This window comes from Cupressus sempervirens, chromosome 3 (assembly GCF_028749045.1).
Source record: "Cupressus sempervirens isolate cs-2001-9-10 chromosome 3, ASM2874904v1, whole genome shotgun sequence".
NCBI classification, from domain to species: Eukaryota; Viridiplantae; Streptophyta; class Pinopsida; order Cupressales; family Cupressaceae; genus Cupressus; species Cupressus sempervirens.
Window position 1 is genome coordinate 85364710 of NC_143120.1, and position 20316 is coordinate 85385025.

Sequence of the window (20316 nt, forward strand, 5' to 3'; positions counted from 1 at the left end):
TTGAGACCCTCCTTGGATTTGCAAAATGTCAATGACCAAGAATAGCAAAAATCCTTCCAGAAAAGAACACAAAGGGGTGTCTCCTTCAAAATGCTTTGCAGCAAGAGAAGAGCCTGCCACTGACTCTACCATTGAGATGAGTCTGACATCAACCCTCACAAAATCAACAAAACATCTTACCAAAAATCATCACAAAGCTATAATAGAGCTGCTCTTCCCTATAGATAGAGACAAATATTGAGACCAGCTAGCACGAATATGACAAAAAATTGGCAAACCCTCCAAACTTTGCAGATGAGCATGATGCCCCAAAAAAGACTACAAAAAGCCATATTTTTTAGGAGAAAAATCAATGAAAAACATAATTTTTGAGGTGAACTCAAAACCCAACATGATTTTTGAGGTGATAAATCAATCAAAACCAAACAAAATTTGAGACACAAATAATAGAATTAAAAACTTTCTTTTTGAGGAAAAAACAGTAAAACCCAACAGATAATTTTTAAGAAAAAAGCTAAAACACTAGATAATATTTGAGGAGAAATTTATAAACCCACAAAGAAAGCCCCGCAACTTTCCGAATTACAAAATCATTAAAAAAATTGAGGGAAAAATTTATGAAAACCCATCAAATAATTTTTAAAGGGAAAAAAATATGAAAGTTCATCATAAAAGTTTTTAAGGGAAAAAATTATGAAAACCCATCAAAAAAATCTTCATGCGGCAAAACACGAGACTCTGCATGGTAAAACAAAACCTACAAGAAACATGCAAGAGCATACAACTCACATGCAAATTTTAAAGAATAAACTTTTGCCCAAACCAAGACATTGCACAATCAAAACCCTCAACTATGCCTATGTTTTTCGGCAAAAAAAATCGAATATATACCATAAATCTCATAAAATACTTCTAATGGTTTTATTTTAAGAAACCAAAAACAAATTTTCAAGAAAAAAAATTCCAAATCAAAAGAGGCTCCAATTTTTCTTTAAAAATCGCCAAATATTATGAAATCCCATCGACCCGCTTTGATACCCTGTTATGGTAAATGGATGTCGTTTTAGTTGTTGTACTAACAGAGCAGATGAAAACTCTTTGTATAGATTTACAAAGAAAATGTTTCTAAAAGAAATAATCATAAACTAGAGACAAAAATAGAAACTACTTAATAAACTAAAGACTAAGATGACCATTAAAGAAACATTATAATATTTTAATAGGCACTAATCAGAGCAAATGAAAACTCTTTGTATAGATTTACAAAGAAAATGTTTCTAAAAGAAATAATCATGAACTAGAGACGAAAATAGAAACTACTTAATAAACTAAAGACTATAAGATGACCATTAAAGAAACATTATAATATTTTAATAGGCACTAATCAAGAAACTTGGTAAGCATATCAAATGATAAGTATTGATCTACTAAATATTAATCATCAATCATATGTTAATCAATTTAGTGTATTATGAGGGGTATATGATAGTCCTTCCTCCCCAAGATTGCTTGTCTAGAGCAATTTTATGTTTGGATGATCAAATATTTCAAGTCCTTACCAAGTTGCATCCTCCATTGGTAAGCCTTTTCATTTGACTAGTATTCCTCAATAGTCTTATTTCTTAGACAATTTTCCTTCATTGTCGAATAGTGATAACTCAGGGAACAAAATGACATGTTGCCCCAATAGCTTTTTGAGGCGTGATACATGAAATACAATATGAATTCTATTTCTAGGAAGCTCCAATACATAGACCACTTTCCCTATTTTCCTTATAATTTTGTATGTATTGTTGGTTCCCAAAACCACAAATTGGATATCCAAGAGCTTGCATAATCTCCAATAGGATTCCACAATCAATTTTGGCCAACGAACGGGAATGACTTCAATTCCCCTACACTTCAAGGTTCGCTACACCTAGGCGGGTAAACCTTCACTCCAAACCTAATCACCTCATCCAAAGCTTTTCTATAGCGAATTTAACCTTTATGAGTTCTCCGGTTGGCCAAGTCCTCAGACTCGATCAATATGAATTTATGTGCTTGCTTGAAATGGTTAAATGTCTACATAAGGTTATCAATAATTGAGTTGATGCTTGCAAGAAGGAAGATATAGATTTCTGACTTCAATAATAAATCTGATAACTATATTCCAATGATTTTTAAAAAGACTAGTGCCTCTGCTTATTCGAGCAACAGAGTCAACTACAATAAAGATTATCAAGTACGACTTTATAAAGTTCTATGCATTTAAACTATAAACAATTTAATAATCAAGACGCGATGGATCAAGTATATATGTGCAATTTTAAACTAGTCCAGATTGCACTTTAACTCCTAAGGAAGGGAGACAAACTAGACATAGATACGGAAACAATTCAATATTTCACCATATCTATGATGATCGAGTTTAAAATGCTATAAATGACCCTATCCACTTATCTGACATTTAAATTGTTTACCGAATTTAAAGATGATTATAAAGTACAAATCAATTGCAATTTAAATCTCCATGCCTTTTAAATAAGCAAAAAGCAAAAAGGCTTTTATTTATCATTAAAATATAACAAATAAATTTATATTAGAAAGTCATCTTTCTTACTCCTTATCCCTCCATACAAATAGATATATGAATACTTCTTGTCGAATGTCTTGTTATGCTTCCTTGCTCTACAAAAATAGACCTCTTATTTGTATGTTTTCATTCCAAACAAGAGATACGTCTCTTGGCAATAGAGACTTATAAAAGGTCATGTCTCCTCAATGTAATACCTTTTCATTTTAATTGCACCTTTTCATTGTATTTAATGATTTATAATATTAATTTTCAAATAATGATTTTATCTTGAAACAAAGATTTAATAAATTGTTTGGGCAAGACTTTGTTATATAACCTTTGCCGAAATTACTTTCTTCAAGCCTTCAAACATTTGGAATTAATTGAATAGGAGACGCTCATATGAATACCTTCGCAGCTCTAGGTGATCCACAGTGAATATATAATATGTTTATTCAAGCATTTTAATTGTCCAAAGACACCCAATATTCAAAGGCTCCCAGGCTTGCGCATAGGACGAAGTGCCTCCTTGTGTCGTTTGTGCATCATATACAAATCATTTTTGAGACTCCAAATGTTACCGCTTCTATTCCATGTGTATTAACACCGCTTGTCTATGGGCCAATATGCTCTATAGTCATCTTTCACATATGATAAACAAGAGGCCTTTACCACTCGATATGCTTTGATAAGACTACCTTAGTCGTATTCTACCTTTCTCCCTAGTTTGGAATAAACTCTGCGAGCCTTTCATAATTCGTAAGCACCTTCCACGTGTTCTATTCTTCTGCCTCGATCACCATCTCCGCTCACTTTGAGTGGTTCTTATATTTTATTAATGACAGGATCTTCTTTTGTTGTAGAGTGTTTATCATCTTGATTGCTCAATTTGTTAATGCTAAAGGGCCAAGTTTTTTCTTTTCTCGTTTTCTATTGGTCTGGAAATACTTGCCCACACAAGTTTATGAGTCGCTGTATAGGTGCAGTTGTTCAATTGATACACTACTTTCAAATATGAATCACTGATCAAGTACATCGTTCTTTCTGTGTCTATTACTGCAACTAATCGAGATTAACTGTTTATATATGTCGTCATGCTCCATACATTTCAACAATAGTTTTTGTGTATGATGAGTATGTTCCAGATATGCTTCACTGTCATTCAAACCATTTTTTACGTTACCATCTTGTATGTAATAATAGTCATTAATTATTTTGTAGAGTGAAGTTTATAATAGATGTGCACAAATGATGAACTGCCACATATTATTATCAATAGTTCTTTCACAATGTATCTTGTATCTATATCCAACTGCAAATGATTCCTTTCCAGCCAGTTTAAGGAGCTCCATAAACCTGATTTTATTGCTTGTTCATAATCTTCATTAAGATCAAACCAAACCACTCTTAGATTTTTTACAACTCTTGTTTCTCATTTGTCTTAGTAATAATGTAGCGATGTTGTTGCTCATACATTCTTACTAAACATCAATGACAATACTTCATCAAGTCTCCAGGAGTCCCTATTTTGCAAAAAATGGAGCTCAATCACGTACAATAAAATTGGGGCTCGAGTTTTCCAGCTCCACCAACTCTGATTGTGTATATGGCTAAAATCTCAAAAAGACCATGTCCCTAACGTCAAATGCGTACCTAGTTCTTTTCTTATCAGCATATATCTTTTGCTGATTTTGTACTTGATGTAGATTCAGTTCATGTCCACATTCTATTGTATGAAACCTACGGCTCCTAGTACACAACTTTCAAACAAAGGATGTTGACTCATATCCACATGGGGCTCAAAAAGAGCTCATTCCTATTGACATATAGTGAGTGGTATTGTTTCAGTATCCATTTCACCCATCCACCTTGTTGCCCTATAACATAATTTCTTAAGTACACTTCCAACCATTTGTTAACAATCTTAGTTTACCCATCCATCAATGGGGGATAACTAGTAGTGGGGTTTAATTCCATTCCTGCTAATTTAAACACTTCTTGCCAAAATAAGCTGAGTTTGGGATCTTGATCACTAACAATGTTTTGGGGCAGGCCATGGAGTCTAAAAATTCTTTAAAAAACATCTCAGCTACAAGGGCTCTGAGGTATGTTAATATAGCCATAAAGTGCATATACTTGGTGAGCCAAGCTACCATCTTTGCCTTGTACTTTGGGCAGTCCTATGATGAAATCCATAGAGACACTTTCCCACTTCTGGTTAGGTATGGGTAGTACTTGAAGTAAACATGTTGGATATGTGTGCTATTCTTTGTTCCTTTGGCATACCATACACTCACTTGTATACTTTAAGACCTTTTTGAATCCCGTCCATGTGAGCCTTTCTCTTATTTATTTGCTTGTAGGTCTTGAAGTACACTTGGTGCCTAAATAATGGATCGTCATGGTAAGTCTTCAAAGTCTCTTTCTTGAGCCTTGATCCTCGACTGATGGATATCCTATCCTTGAAGATAACAAGATCATCAATGACTAGGTACTTCTCATCTTGCAACCTTCCATCTATTATTAGGTCACTTGAGAATTGATCGTTAGCATGCTCAGGAACTGGGAATGATTTCCACTATGTGGCCATTGTTGATATGGTACCAAGATGAGGTCTATGGGATAGAGCATCAGCTACAACAATGTTCTTACCTTTCATGTATTCAATGTCGGAAATCATATGCTTATAGTTTTCTCACCCATTTTTGTTGTTTGTCGTTTAAGTCCTTTTGGTTTGGAAATATCTTAGACAGTTGTGATTTGTTTTTACAATTAATCTTCCACAAATCAAGTATTGTCTGAATCTCTCAAGGGCATGTATGATAGCTAGTATCTTCTTGTCATAAAGTCAATATGTTCTATGTCTTTCTATTTTCAAAGGCTATGGGGTGTTTATGTTGCATCAACATAGCTCCAATGCCTTCTCCTAAAGCATCACAACACAACTCAACTGGTGTAGTGAAATTAACTATAGCTAGCACTGTGCAAGAACTCCTAACTTCCTTAAGGTTTTTGAAGGCTTTTTGCGCTTCCTCGTTCCAAGAAACTGCTAGATTCTAAGTTAAGTTCATGAGTGAGGCGATTAATTTTGAGAAATCCTTTACAAATCTTTTGTAGTGGTTACATAGCCCAAAAATACCGAGATGTGTTAGAGTCTTGAGTATTGGCCAGCTGTGAATTGCATCAAACTTTTCTCTGGCTATTGCCTTGAGCACTAATTTTGTGCCCTAAATACAAAATTTCCTCTATAACAACTTTACACTTGGATAAATCAGCATATGAGGAATGTTTCTCTAGTATGCTTAGTAGTTCCTCTAGATGCCTTGAATGCTCTTCCCAAATTTTGCTATAGATAAGATGTCATCAAAAAAAACCAGCAAAAAATTCCCTAGCTTTCCTTTGAAAAACTGGTTCATGCATGACTAAAAAGTGGGAGGTGCATTAGTAAGTCCAAAAGGTAGGACGAGGAACTCAAAATGTCTATAGTGGCATCTGAAATTTATCTTTAGTACATCCTCTTCCCTTAATCTGATTAGGTGATACCCTAATCTTAGGTCAATTTTTGATAAATAGACTGCTCCATGGAGTTCGTCAATAAGTTCATTAGTTAGTGGGAGATGAATTAGTAAGTCCAAAAGGTAGGATGAGGAACTCAAAATGTCTATAGTGGCATCTGAAATTTATATTTAGTACATCCTCTTCCCTTAATCTGATTAGGTGATACCCTAATCTTAGGTTAATTTTTGATAAATAGACTGCTCCATGGAATTCGTCAATAAGTTCAACTCGAGCAATAGGGTACTTATTTTATATCATTTCTTATTCAATGGTCTATAATCAATGCAAATTCTCATTCTGCCATCTGCTTTCTTTGATATTACAACCAATGAAACAAAGGGGCTGGAACTTGGTTTAATGTGGCTGGAATTTGGATTAATGTGCCACATCTCTAACAACTCTTTTATGGTTTTCTCAATTTCCTCCTAATATTTGCGAGGATGGCAGTAGGCAGTGATAGCAACTGATTTCGTCCCCTATTCTAGTTTAATGGATTGTTCAAACTTTCAAAGCCCCTTTTGGGGGGAGACCCGAAGGTATATCACTGAAGACCTTCTAATGTCTATTTATTATGAGTTGTATGTCTATGTGGGTTGATTTTCCATGTTGAGTTGACTTATCTAAAATCAAACATTTGGCCACCCACTCAATTTGGACCTGTCTAAGGGTTTTCTCCATCTTCTTTGATGAGAAGGTATTCCATGTAAAGTAACCTTCTTTCCTTCATGAAAAAACACATATCTCTAATTTTGAGAGATAAAAAACAAAGTGACCTAAGGAGAGTAGCCATGGTGTGCCTAGGATAACATTGGTGTCTCCCATATTCACAATATAGAATTTGATCTTTAATTGGATGCCTTCCCAACGAGATGTTGAGTTGGGAGATTTTCGTCCTGCTAGGAGTGGTGGATCCATCAGTGAATGTTACATTAAATCATTTGAAGTCATCTGCTTCTAATCCTAAACTTGCAACTAGGTTATCAATAATGAAATTATGAGTAGTTCTGCTATCAACTAGGGCTGTTACCTTTTTCGAATGTTTCCTTTAATTACTCCTTGAATCCTAAAAGGATGATATTGGATGCTTTTGAAATGTAGGCCAGAGTTCCATTGACTTCATCATTTTCATCAACCTTTGTCTCTTGCTTGGGTTTACTTCACCTCCTAATTCTTGGAGAATTGCTACAATATTATCAGCTTGGCTCCTTTTTCCAAACCTATGACCCAGTTCCCATTTTCCCTACATCTAAAACCCAATTTTTTTCTTGAGGTCATTTAGGTTACATGTATGCCCAGGTGCCCATGGATCTTTGCATTTGAAGCATTGAGTTTTCTCTTGATCTTCCTTCTAGTTGCACACATGTCCATGTTCCCATTTTCTTTACAATTATAACATTGCTTCTTCTTCTCAAATTCTGGTCCATCATCTTTAGAAAGGTATGGTATCTTGTGCCCCTTCGTACCTTTATATTGTACACTTTTCAGATTCAATGTCCTAGAGCACAAGACTTTGTCCAGATACACTCAGATATTATTTATTTCAATTAAGAAATTTAGGTTTCCTCCATACCTAGCCACACCATAAAACATTGAACAAATTATAATACACTTTCATGAAATGATATGATTGACAGCAGTACTCACCTGGCCTGTAGTACGAAGAATAGAGTGCTGGATGCGTAAGTCTTTCTCACCTAAAGCAAGTGACACAAAATTAGAAATGTCATATGCAGTGTCATGCTTCAAAACAGTCCAGCAGTGTTACATCTTAGCAGCCTACCTGAAGCTACAAACAGTAAATATTGATGAGTTGAGTCCAGCCCAATAATATTAACAAGTCCCAACTTCTTGGCTTTATCTTTTCCACCTACAGAAGATCCAGCTTCAGATGGCCCAGCAGCTGGACGAGTGCACAAAAGAGCAGTTACATTTGCTCCTTGCCTCCTGTGGGTGGCTGCAACTGCTCCAGGTTGCACATCACAAACAAGATCGCCACTTACCACCTAAATAGTAATTTTGAAAAAGGAGGACATTTCCCTCATTAAAGATCTCAACAATATATAAGCTTGCAGGCCTCAGACACATATAATGCAACCAAAAAAAGTGAAAACTGTAAGGAGAAATATAGGGCAGACCAAGATATCATCTGCAGTAAGGTGGTGTGACACAGCTCGAAGGGCACCTGCTGTACCAACATCCTCTGGAACAGCAGCTACCTGCTCAAATGCACAAATAAAAACCTTGCATTATATTGTGAGCATGTCCATTCACAATGAACACAAATGAAGGCGGATGAAAATTGGAATAACAAATCAATCCATGCTACATTATTTTGTGACATTCCCTTTTCTCATTGTTGAAGCATGAAATTTACATCATGTGCAATTCATAAATCGGATTATTCTGACACGCTCAAACAATGGAGCTTCTTGGAGAAAATAACATTTAATAAATTCTTCACTAAAAAGCTCTGGGACACTCAAAATCTTTCTATTATAAATGTAAGAATGTAAACAACATGGTCATCAGTTAGAACTTAGAAGTGTAACTGTCCAAGCCTAAACATCGGAGAAGTGATGGATGCCTGATCACCTATTCAATGTTTAAATTTTAAAAATTGATAGCAGGATGTTTGATGTTTGATAAGTAGGATGTTTGCTTATTCATTGTTTTAGAGGACCCTTGCTAGGGCATAAAATTATAGTTTGTACATAAAGAATAGTACAGAGTAAGCTCAATAAAAAAAATTCAACATTGAGAATTCTAAGACATCATTTTTTCAAAAGTTAATGTTAAATGAATAAGGTAACATATTTTGCAGAAACAGTTTAAGAGAATTTATCCAGTGTAATCGTCTACAAATTTATTTGAAAGACGATGAAATTCATGTTGATAAACAGGATCACTGCAAATGTAATAACACTACCGATTATTTCTGTTTGTTCCAAGTGCAGATCCAAATACATATATATAGGAGCAGAAGAGACATGTCTCTATGTTAATCAATATTGGTTATGGTAAGTTAATTTCCATTAGACATTATTAACAACAACAACAATGACCAACACTATATACATATATATATATATATATATATATATAGACAGGATCACTGCAAATGTAATAACACTACCGATTATTTATGTCTGTTCCAGGTGCAGATCCAAATACATACATATAGGAGCAGAAGAGACATGTCTCTATGTTAATCATATATATATCTGCATGTGTGCGGGCACACACGGCGGCTGTGCGCATGCATCCAACTGAAGATTAATCAAATGCAATAATGTTCAACCAATAACCATTGGGGATTGACTCTAGATCAATTCAATCGGACTGAAGCTACAACATTAACAGTTCAATGCCTTTTGTGGTCCCCTGGAAGTACTGTCCTCAGTCCAATTGGTATAATCTGGAATTTTCCACTCATGGCCCAAAAGCACATTCAACTTAGTAACAACCTCCATTAAGATAAAAGATGTTCTAGTCAAAATTCAATGAGTGGGCACAAAATCTTGGCCTTCAAAATAAAACTCAAGCACAATTTAACTCTTTGCCTTCAAAGTTCAACATGATTCCCCTAAGCCCTTGGGTAGCATATTTTGTTTTTAGTTATAGACCAACACACAATGAGTGGACAAAAGTATAGAAGAAATGGATGACGTCTCATTTGCAAGAGTTCCACAGACTGATGAGATCATTCAAAAGCAAAGTTGAAGGATATGGCACGCCCTTCTCTTTGCATGCATATCATCTTACCTGATATGGGTATGGAACTTATATGGCTTGGAAATAAAACCCACACATTTCCAAATACATTCTTTTACCAGTGTCAGAATAGCAGGGATCTGATTTCTGAAAATGAAAAATGAATCTTCAGTTAACTCTTTATAGTGGAAAAAGCTTAATTTTTTTACTAATAAATAAATCCTAAATCCTAACAAACCGTATGACAATCCTGTATAAATTTATTCTGCATTGTTTTTGGTTTACAACTTCACACAAACCATATGACAATTTTCACTTTTAAAGTTTCTACGCATTTCTTAGCAATTTTAGGCATGCAATTTCAAGGCGTTACAAGGAATAAATTCTTTGTGCATTTTTTGTCTTCTTTTACTACTGACAAGTTTTGAAAATAATACAATACTATTTCACCCTAAAATTTTATCACTAGGGATTGGAAGACATAATAAAAGAAAAGCTATTCTATTGACATTTATTAAATCAATGCCATAAAATAAAATATTTATAAAATCAATAATACGATTTTGTAAATTTTAAAATATATATTTTGTAAATTTTAAAATATATATATTATAAGCTTTGTTAAAATTAATAATGGATATACATTATATTTGATTAGGACAGATTTATTTATTTTTAGTATTAATTATATATTAGTATAATTTTTATTTGTATTATTTATTATAATTAAAAATAAAAATAAGACTCAAAAGAATTAATTGTGACAATATATTTTTTTAAAGTTAAAATCATTATTCTTTATGTTTAGGTTTTAAAAAATTTATATATTTGAAGTTAGCAATATGTCTACGTTGCTTATTAAGTAATGAATAAATCTTCAATAACTTAGAAAGTCATGTATATAGGGGTATTTTTTTTAATAAATGTCATAACTTGTAGTATCTGCATTAGGAATCTTGAAAAATGATCGTGTTTGTATCTGATACCATACCCACATCCATGTCCCCGCAACTTTCTTCAAAGGCCACAAAATGGAAGTGATTCACTCCCTTCTTAAAACAAAGATCAAAAAGATAACAAGTGATGCTAAGGAGCACCATAAGAACCCATATGACACTCATTTAAAGCAAAACTAGTTCTTTAATTTTGATGCACAACATATACTTTAATGTTTGAATTATTAATCCTTATGTTTAGATATTAAGTTTCTAATATATTTTTAGTTAGCAATTATATATCTACGTTGCTAATGAAGTAATGATAATATCTTCAAATAACTTCGAAAATCATGTTTTATATATATATATATATATATATATACATGGGTTTTTTTTAATGAATGTGGTATCTTGTCATATCCACATTGAGAATTTGAAAGGTGGTTGTATTTGTATTTGATTCTGTATCCACATCCATGTCCATGCAACTTTGTTTGAAGGCAAGAAAATGGAAGTCATTCACTCCCCTTTTAAAACAAAGATCACAATGATATAAGTGACACTAGGGAGCACCATAAGAACCCATATGACACTCACTTGAAGCAAAATGGTTGTATTTGTATCTGATACAATATCCACATCCATGTCCACACATCTTTGTTTGAAGGCAAGAAAATGGAAGTGATTCCCTCCCTTCGTAAAACAAAGATCACAAAGATATAAGTGGCACTAGGGCGCACAATAAGAACCCATATGACGCTCATTTGAAGCAAAACTAGTTCTTTAATTTGAAAAGTGTTCAAGTTCGTACTTTTAAGAGAAAATTCAGCTTAGACTAACATAGAATGTCAAATTTAAGGTTTTCCCAAAATAGGTTTGACTCTCTACAACTTGATTTAAGAAAAGGGTGTTGGCTTTCATCACCTTCATGGGCAGGGAACCTCTCAAATATGGCACTCTAAAGTATTTATTTTGTTCATGCCAATGCAGGAGATAGTAGTAGCTATGTGTATTACTAATACAAATGGGGTCAAAAGTGCAAGCAAAAAGACCCAAAATGCACAGTAACATATCTATTGCTTTACGTTATTCCTTTGAATTGCGCATAGTAAAGAACAGTGTAGAGAATAAAACATTTTCAATCTCCAGTAAGCCAGTGTTGCAAGGAGCATGCATCTTGAGGACTAGGATGAATTTACTGTACTGAAAATGTGTGCAAAGACAATACTGCTTCTAAGTTATTGTTAATGTTGTGGTAGCTGCAGCAGGGATCATTCTTACCTGCATTGACAGTTTTCTCAGAGTTTATCTTCTATGCTGGTCTATTGTCTCCACTCCTTGGTTCAATCACCCGTGTGGATGTTATTTACTTTTTTTGGATCTCTCTTATGTTTCATTGGGTGTTGGTTCATGTCTTCAGCAGAGACCCTTTCATGACTTTATATGCTGCCATGCTCATTCTCTATATGCACATCATTGGAATCGGGAATTATTCTAATGTTTCCTGTCAGCTATTGGAAGATATATTGCCTTAGTCATTCCGCACTCGTATTAAATCATCTGTAATTGTTACTGTTCAATGTTCATGAAGACTACATACAAGTGTCATTAAGCATTTAGCCCGGGTGAATATGGCATGCATAAGGTTACGGATTTCTCTTTATATTCACGTGGATGTGGCGCTGCTCGAGGATCCCTATCATATTCTCTTTGTAACTGCGTTTGTCTATCTAATGATAACAATGATGCCTCTTCAGCTACAGGCTCTTAATCATTTTTTGAACCAAGCCTTGTATGGGAGATGATGTAGTGTATATGGTGATTTGATTAGGAGTTTCCAGAAGAACTTTAGCTTAGAAATAAACATTGTATTTTGTGACTGAAGAATATATGATATATCAGTTGGATAGAATACTGATTTCATACAGAGGATTGGTTGTTGAACATTTTTCTTTAGTATTGATGGAAACTTCAGTATGTATGATGTTCTGAAATTTCCATATCTGAAGAACAAGGTTATCTTCTGTAATATTGCAATATTTGCTACAGCATCGTCCTTGTATATGGTTGATGAGCAATAGATTTTGTGTGTGTGTGTGTGTCATTCTCATTGTTGATTGTATCTGTGAGATACTTACAAAGATTTTATATTCTGTATCTGCATAATTAAAGTGATTGAACTATGAAGAAGGCTTATTGATTGACTGGTCAGGGGTTATCAATCACAAGCATGAGAATATTGTTGATTCTGTAACTCTGATATCATAACTGATTTGAACTACAGATCATACAGATCTAGTAAAGCATGAATATCCTTATATGGATTGGCCTCTTAATACTTTATATTATTAAACCTAATCGACGTCTTCCTTGGGAACATTTAATAATGTTCTATTTGCATAGTTATAGTTAGTATATTTACTAACTAATTGTTAATCCTTGAGACACCGATCTTGACAAGATAATTGTGAGTTTATGTAGAGGGCCGACCTGGAAAAGTCATGTCCTTTCTAAGGACATGGAAGGACATGCCTCTTGGGTGCTATATAAATAAAGGGGTAAGAATGTGGATAAAGGACACACGAATAACAATAAGTCTGCTCCTTTAGCATTGCTGCCTTCTGCAATTTATAGCAAGGATAAAAACATAATTCAAAATAATTATCATACTCCAAGCAACACTTAATATACAGGTCTGATATATTTAAAGACCAACTTCAGCAAGACATAAAGGCATTATATCAGTTTGGTTGTTCAGAATTTGCAGAAACTTTACATGGTATCAGAGCTCTGGTAGTCGAACCTTGGCTCTGCAAATTAGTAATCAGACTTAATTCATATCTAGCATCATTCTTCTACCTACAATGACTGCAAAAGCCAATGCAATCAGACCCGAAGATAGATTTGATGGTAAAGACCATTTCATTGCGTGGAAATTCAGAATTATGATGGCTCTTGACGAAAATGATGTATCACAATTCATTGATAAGGAATCCAAGCAACCTAATATTGAACCTAATAAAACTACCTGGATCAAAGGAAACAGGAAAGCCATGAGAATCATATTAGATGGAGTAAAAAATAATATAGTACCTATGCTAATGAAACATCAAACGGCATTCAAAATGATGAGTGCACTAATCAATGCATATGAGGTTAATAATAAGACCAAAACCCTATCATTAAAAAGGCAATTAAATCATATAAAAATAAGGAAGGGAGAATCTATGAATTCATACTTCCTAAGGGTGGCTAGTCTAAGAGATGAACTTACAAGCATTGGGTACATAATTGATGATGAAGAATTAAAATTAATGGCAATAGATGGATTACCATATTCATGGGAAATATTCTCACAAGGAGTAAGCGCTAGAGACAAACTTCCAAACTTCAATTGACTTGAAGGAGATTGCATTGAAGAAGAATCCAGGCAACTCAAGAAAGAAGGAAAACTGAAAACTGAAGATGAAGAACTTCATGTTCTCAACACAAATTCCTATAAAGGTAAGAAAAATCACTTCAAGAAGAAGAAGGGTAATCAAAGAAATGACAAACCCAAGAGAGATTTATCCAAAATAAAATGCATCAAATGTGAAAGATTTGGACACTATTGATCTAATTGCCCTGAGAATACAAAGCAGCAAGTAAACTATACAAACGTTACTAGGAAAGAGGAAAACTATGATCCTGAGAAACGTGAATTGTATTTTGCACTATCAAATGAAGTATCAAGCAAAGCATGGGTAATTGATAATGGATCATCTCAACACATTACAGGATACAAAGAAGTACTAGACTCAATATCAAAAGAAGTTAATGACGAAGTTACCATAGGTGATAATTCACTCATTCAATCAAAGGAATTGGGAACTGCACCTTGAAACTTAAGTCGGGTATTTCTCTCCATCTCAAAAGAGTACTCTATGTACCAGGTATAAAGAGGAATCTAATCTCTGTTATAGCACTTGAAGATGATGGACATAATGTTGCATTCATGGACATAAAATAATGACCTAGTCTAAGAACTCTTCATTTAAGAAATCAAAGTTGATTGATCAAAGAAAGGGATACTTGTATGAATTATATATAGAACCTATTCAATCCTTAATTCATGAAGATGCTGAAATAAACGAAATGTGGCATAGAAAGTTAGGACATCTAAACCTCAAAGCCTTATTGACTATGGAGAAGATGGTTACTGGTTTACCTAAGTTGAATAAAGATCATTCAAGCATATGCAAAGGATGCGCTCTAAGTAAGAACACCAAAAGTCCATTTCAAGATAGCACTAGAAAAACTAACAATGTTTTAAAATTAGTCCACTCAAATTTATGTGGACCTATGTCTGTTCCTTCTCTTGGAGGATTCTGGTACTATATACTTTTTATAGATGATTTCTCTAGGAAAACTTGGATTTACTTCTTAAAATTTAAAGAAACAGAAGAAATTCTTAAGAGATTTAAAGAATTCAAATCCTTAACTGAAAACCTATCAGGACACAATGTTAAAACTCTTAGAACTGATAATGGAGGGGAATATACTTCTGATTTGTTTAAAGATTTGTGTAAAGAAACAAGAATTAAGAGGGAGTATATTGTTCCTTATAACCCATAACAAAATGGGGTAGTAGAAAGGAAGAATAGAACAATTATAGAAGCAGCAAGTGTTATGATATTTGATCAAAATTTAGAATAATATCTTTGGGCAGATGCCTCTTGTACTGCTGTCTATGTTCAAAACAGAAGTCATCACTCCCACCTCAGAGATAAAACTCCTAAACAAGTCTTTTCTAAGGTTAAACCAAATTTAAGTCATCTTAGGATATTTGGGTGCCCAGTATACATACATGTTCCAAAGGAAAAGAGAACTAAGTTAGAACCCTCCGAGAGGAAAGGTATTTTTGTCAGGTATAGTGAAACATCTAAAGCATACAGAGTTTTCATAACTGGTCAGAAAAACATTGAACTTAGTAAGGATGTAATATTTGAAGAAGATTTAGCATTCAAAAGAGCCATAAGTTCTGAAGATCCTACACATATACCTAGTTCTGAAGAAAATCATGAATCTGAGTTTCAAAGGAAGAACATTCAAAAAATTGAAGGTGAAATTCAAAATTTTAATCTTGAGGAAACTCAAAATCCTAAGAAAATACCACTTTGGACTATTAAGATTGTAGAGGAAGCACACGACTTCACTGCACCATCTAGAACCTTTAGAGAAAGCAAAAGACCCAAAAGATTTTCTAGTTATGCGGCAAACATGAGTGATTTATCTAAATCAAAATCAACCAATGTTTCAGATGCTATTAAACATACAGCTTGGAAGGATGCTATGACGGAAGAATACCAATCCATTATTAAGCATGATGTTTGGAAAATTATTCCAAGGCCTGAAGGAAAATCTGTTGTTTCTTCTAAGTGGATATTTAAAATCAAGCATGTTGCTGACGATAGCATTGAAAAATATAAAGCCAGATTCGTAGCCAGAGGATTTTCTCAGAAGGAGGGAATTGATTATGAAGAAAGCTTTGCTCCAGTTGCCAGATACACCTCTGTAAGAGCAGTCCTAGCTATTGCAACATCGAAGGGATGGAAAGTACATCAGATGGATGTGAAAACAGTATTTTTTAATGGAAAGATTACACAAGAGGTATATTTGGAACAACCTGAAGGATTTGAAACTCATAACCTAAAGTCTTTGTTTGTAGGCTCAAAAAAGCTCTCTATAGGTTTAAACAGGCTCCAAGGGCACGACATGAAAGAATTGATATGTATCTCACCAATTTAGGATTCTCCAAGGATGAAGCAAATCCAAATCTCTATTATAAAAAGGATAGAGATGGTATGATAATTGTGATACTATATGTTGATGATTTACTAATAACAGGTGATGATCATCTTATAGATCAATGCAAGAAATGAAGGATTTAGGACTCCTTCATTACTTCCTAGCATTGGAAGTATGGCAAAACTCTAACAGCACCATACTTAATCAAGGAAAGTATACATTAGACATTTTGAAGAGATTTGGAAGGTACAACTGCAGACCTATGTCTTCTCCTATGGAGACTAATCTACACAAACTTTAGGAAACAGCAGCAGAATCACCCTCCATAGATTCTACTCTTTATAGACAGATGATTGAGTCTCTTATATACTTGGTAAATACAAGACCTGATATTTCCAATGTTGTTAATGCCTTAAGTCAGTTTATGTGTGAGCCAAAAGAGATTCACCTAGTTGCAGTCAAACACATTCTGAGATACTAACAAGGCACTCTTAACCTTGGGCTCAAGTATGAGAAAGTTAACTTGGACTTACATGGGTTCACGGCCTCAGATTGGGTTGGAAGTGTTACTGAGAGGAAAGGCACTTTAGGATGTTGTTTCAGTTTAGGCTTAGCGATGATATCATGGATATGCAAAAAGCACACATCAGTAGCACAGAGTTCCACAGAAGCTCAATACATTGCAGTAGCAATGGCCTCTCGGAAAGCAGTTTGGCTTAGAAAGTTACTTGTGGGATTATTTGGTCAACCAATGAATGCCACTATTATTCACTGTGATAGTGAGAGTTCCATCAAGCTTTCTGTGAATCTAGTTTTTCATGACAGGTCCAAGCATAATGAAATTCCTTACCATTATGTAAGAGACATGGTAGACAGGAAAACTGTCAAGTTAGGATACATTTGCATTGTAGATCAAACAGCAGATATTCTTAGCAAACCTCTCTCTCGAGTGAAGATAGAGCACTTCAGAAAAAGACTTGGTATGGTTGAATTATAATACATTTGTATTCTTTAAATTATTAATAAAATAATTGTGTGTTCAAATTGTCAGGCTATTGATTGTTATGGGCTTCACCATTTGTATTCATTATCTAAAACGTGACGATCTCTGAGATAATGAACACTTGTATAGAAGACATTATGAGAGATGACGATCTCTAAGATAATGTACTGAACAATAGAGAACTACTGTCAGATCTGAATGAGTTCAAGATCACATTGTGATGTAGACATTTCAATGCCTATGAATCACAACTTGGATAAAGGAAGAATTTAATCATTCTCTAGATTTTATCTTGTGGACTAGTAGATCTTAACTTAGGAACATATTGTGATATAGGCCTGCCAGTACCTATGAGTCACAACTTGGATATTGCATTCCATGCAATACTATTATCACAAGTATAAGTGATAAGTCATATCACAGGTATAGTAATATGACATAGTATCATGTGTTCAATGATACCACATGCTTAGCAGATTCAGATAGATATAGAGTATCAATCTATGCTTATTCATCTTAATTGATGATGCTAAATATGTTATCTCTCAGTATGATTATCAAGTTACGAGGAAGTGTTAGTTTTGTAACTCTGATATCATAACTGATCTGAACTGCAGATCGTACAAATCTAGTAAAGCATGAATATCCTTATATGGATTGGCCTCTCAATACTTTATATTATTAAACTTAATCGGAGTCTTCCTTGGGAACATTTAATAATGTTCTATTTGCATAGTTATAGTTAGTATATTTACTAACTAATTGTTAATCCTTGAGATGCCGATCTTGGCAAGATAATTGTGAGTTTATATAGAGGGCTGACCTGGAAAGAGTCATGTCCTTTCTAAGGACATGCCTCCTGGGTGCCATATAAATAAAGGGGTAAGAATGTGGATAAAGGACACACAAGTAACAATAAGTCTGCTCCTTTAGCATTGCAGCCTTCTGCAATTTATAGCAAGGATAAAAACATAATTCAGAATAATTATCATACTCCAAGCAACACTTAATATACAAGTCTGATATATTTAAAGACCATCTTCAGCAAGACATGAAGGCATTATATCAGTTTGGTTGTTCAGAATTTGCAGAAAATTTACAAATATGCATGCAGTAAAGGACCTATTTTTGTGGGGCTGCATTTTTCACCCTCAAGTGGATGATTTACCAAGATAAGTGATTGTGTCTTCTGTTCTTTTGTGTTTTATTTTTTAGCTTATTACATTTCTATGTATTTTGGTTTAAAAAATGAATAGATATGTCCTACCCACATTTTCTTAATTTTCCAATTAATAAATACAAAATATATTTTTGTTATGTTCTGTAAAATGGAAAAAGAAAAAAAGAATCAAAAACCCTACAACACAGCAATACCACCAATGTGATTTGCATTTACAATTATCATGCCACAAGACCAAATGCAGTTTTAAGTTTACTCATCGAATCACCAGTTTGGACAAGTTTCGATGCCATACAGGAGCAGACGCAAGATAATATTTCAAGATTTCTTTGTGCAACTAGCAGGCAAGTTGACCTATGTGGGTTTGATAAACTTGATCTAGGATTTTCGAAAAATTGTGCTATTTAAGGTCGGGTGGCAATGAATAGACTTGCATTCCTCTAAAACGTGTACCCACCTTCCCTGTAGTATACACATATCAATGTGATAGGAAACTTTGACTTTGTAAAACATGTCTGCCTTTTATGGGTTGTGTTCATACACCATACTAAAAACTTTTGTGAACCTCAAAACATGTTCATTTCATAATGGTATGCTCCAATTTTAGTTAAAACTACTCCTTAATGCTTAACCAAGCACAACCCCTTCATTCAGGAACATAGTTTCACGCTTCGATGAATTCTCATGTCTTTCTAATTTAAACTCTTAAATGCATTTTAATGTTTTAGAGCCTCATTTAACAAGGCAAATCAATCTCTGTATATGAATATCAATCATCGGAATCAATAAAACTAAAATGTTATTAAATTTACACTTTTAAAAAACAGTGAAATTTAATGTCCAACTACCATTGTTTCTACATTAATATTTTTCTTCATTTCAACTGTCTTCTGTGATAAAACAAGAATTGTAACCAATGTGGAAGTACTGTGATCATGTTCCAGGGCTGAGGGGGTCAAGTGGAACAGCCATTATCACGTTAGATTTATGAATCATGGTAAGGTACTTCAATGAGATAAGGGCTCATTTCCTTCATGGAAAAGGTGTTAATCATTGTCTAAACAAGGTAGAACGATATGAGATTGTTAGGGATCAAAATAGAGTTGATGGGAAAGTGTCAACCTTGAATTCTTGTGCCTCAATGATGGAGAAGTATTACAACTCATAATCAACCTACACAATTGGAAGTGGATGTGCCTTATAGAAATGTTCAAGTGACAACAAAAGATGTAGCATTACAATGTTGTCACAAAAGACTACACATTGGTAGGTCAAAGCCCATTGGAAGAATATTTGATGTGCAAGGTCAAGAAGCAATTGATGCATCGATTGTACATTTCTTTTATGATAATGGGATAATGTTTAATGTTGCTCACTCACTTTCAATAGGGAGATGTTTTGAGCATTAAATAATGGACCCACTACATCTAAACCACCTAAGTATGAAAAGAGTACACTACTCAATAACAAAATAATTAAAGCAACAAACTGCACCAATGAAAAAGAGTGAGGTCGGCAAAAGAATGCAATATGATTGTGGATCCCTGAACAAATGCTAGAAATCTTACACTACTTAATATCA

At 34.1% G+C, this 20316-nt stretch overlaps 1 protein-coding gene across 1 annotated transcript in view; it reads right to left on the minus strand.

The window, feature by feature from the left end:
- LOC149564901 (transferases/nucleotidyltransferase) overlaps positions 1-20316 on the minus strand; it is a 57971-nt gene that overhangs the window by 27394 nt on the left and 10261 nt on the right. The window contains exons 4-6 of the mRNA XM_089818440.1: positions 8251-8331; positions 7896-8118; positions 7760-7809 (exon numbers count right to left, since the gene is read on the minus strand). Of these exons, the coding sequence (XP_089674566.1) occupies positions 7760-7809; positions 7896-8118; positions 8251-8331 (354 nt within the window). The remainder of the gene's footprint in view (positions 1-7759; positions 7810-7895; positions 8119-8250; positions 8332-20316) is intronic.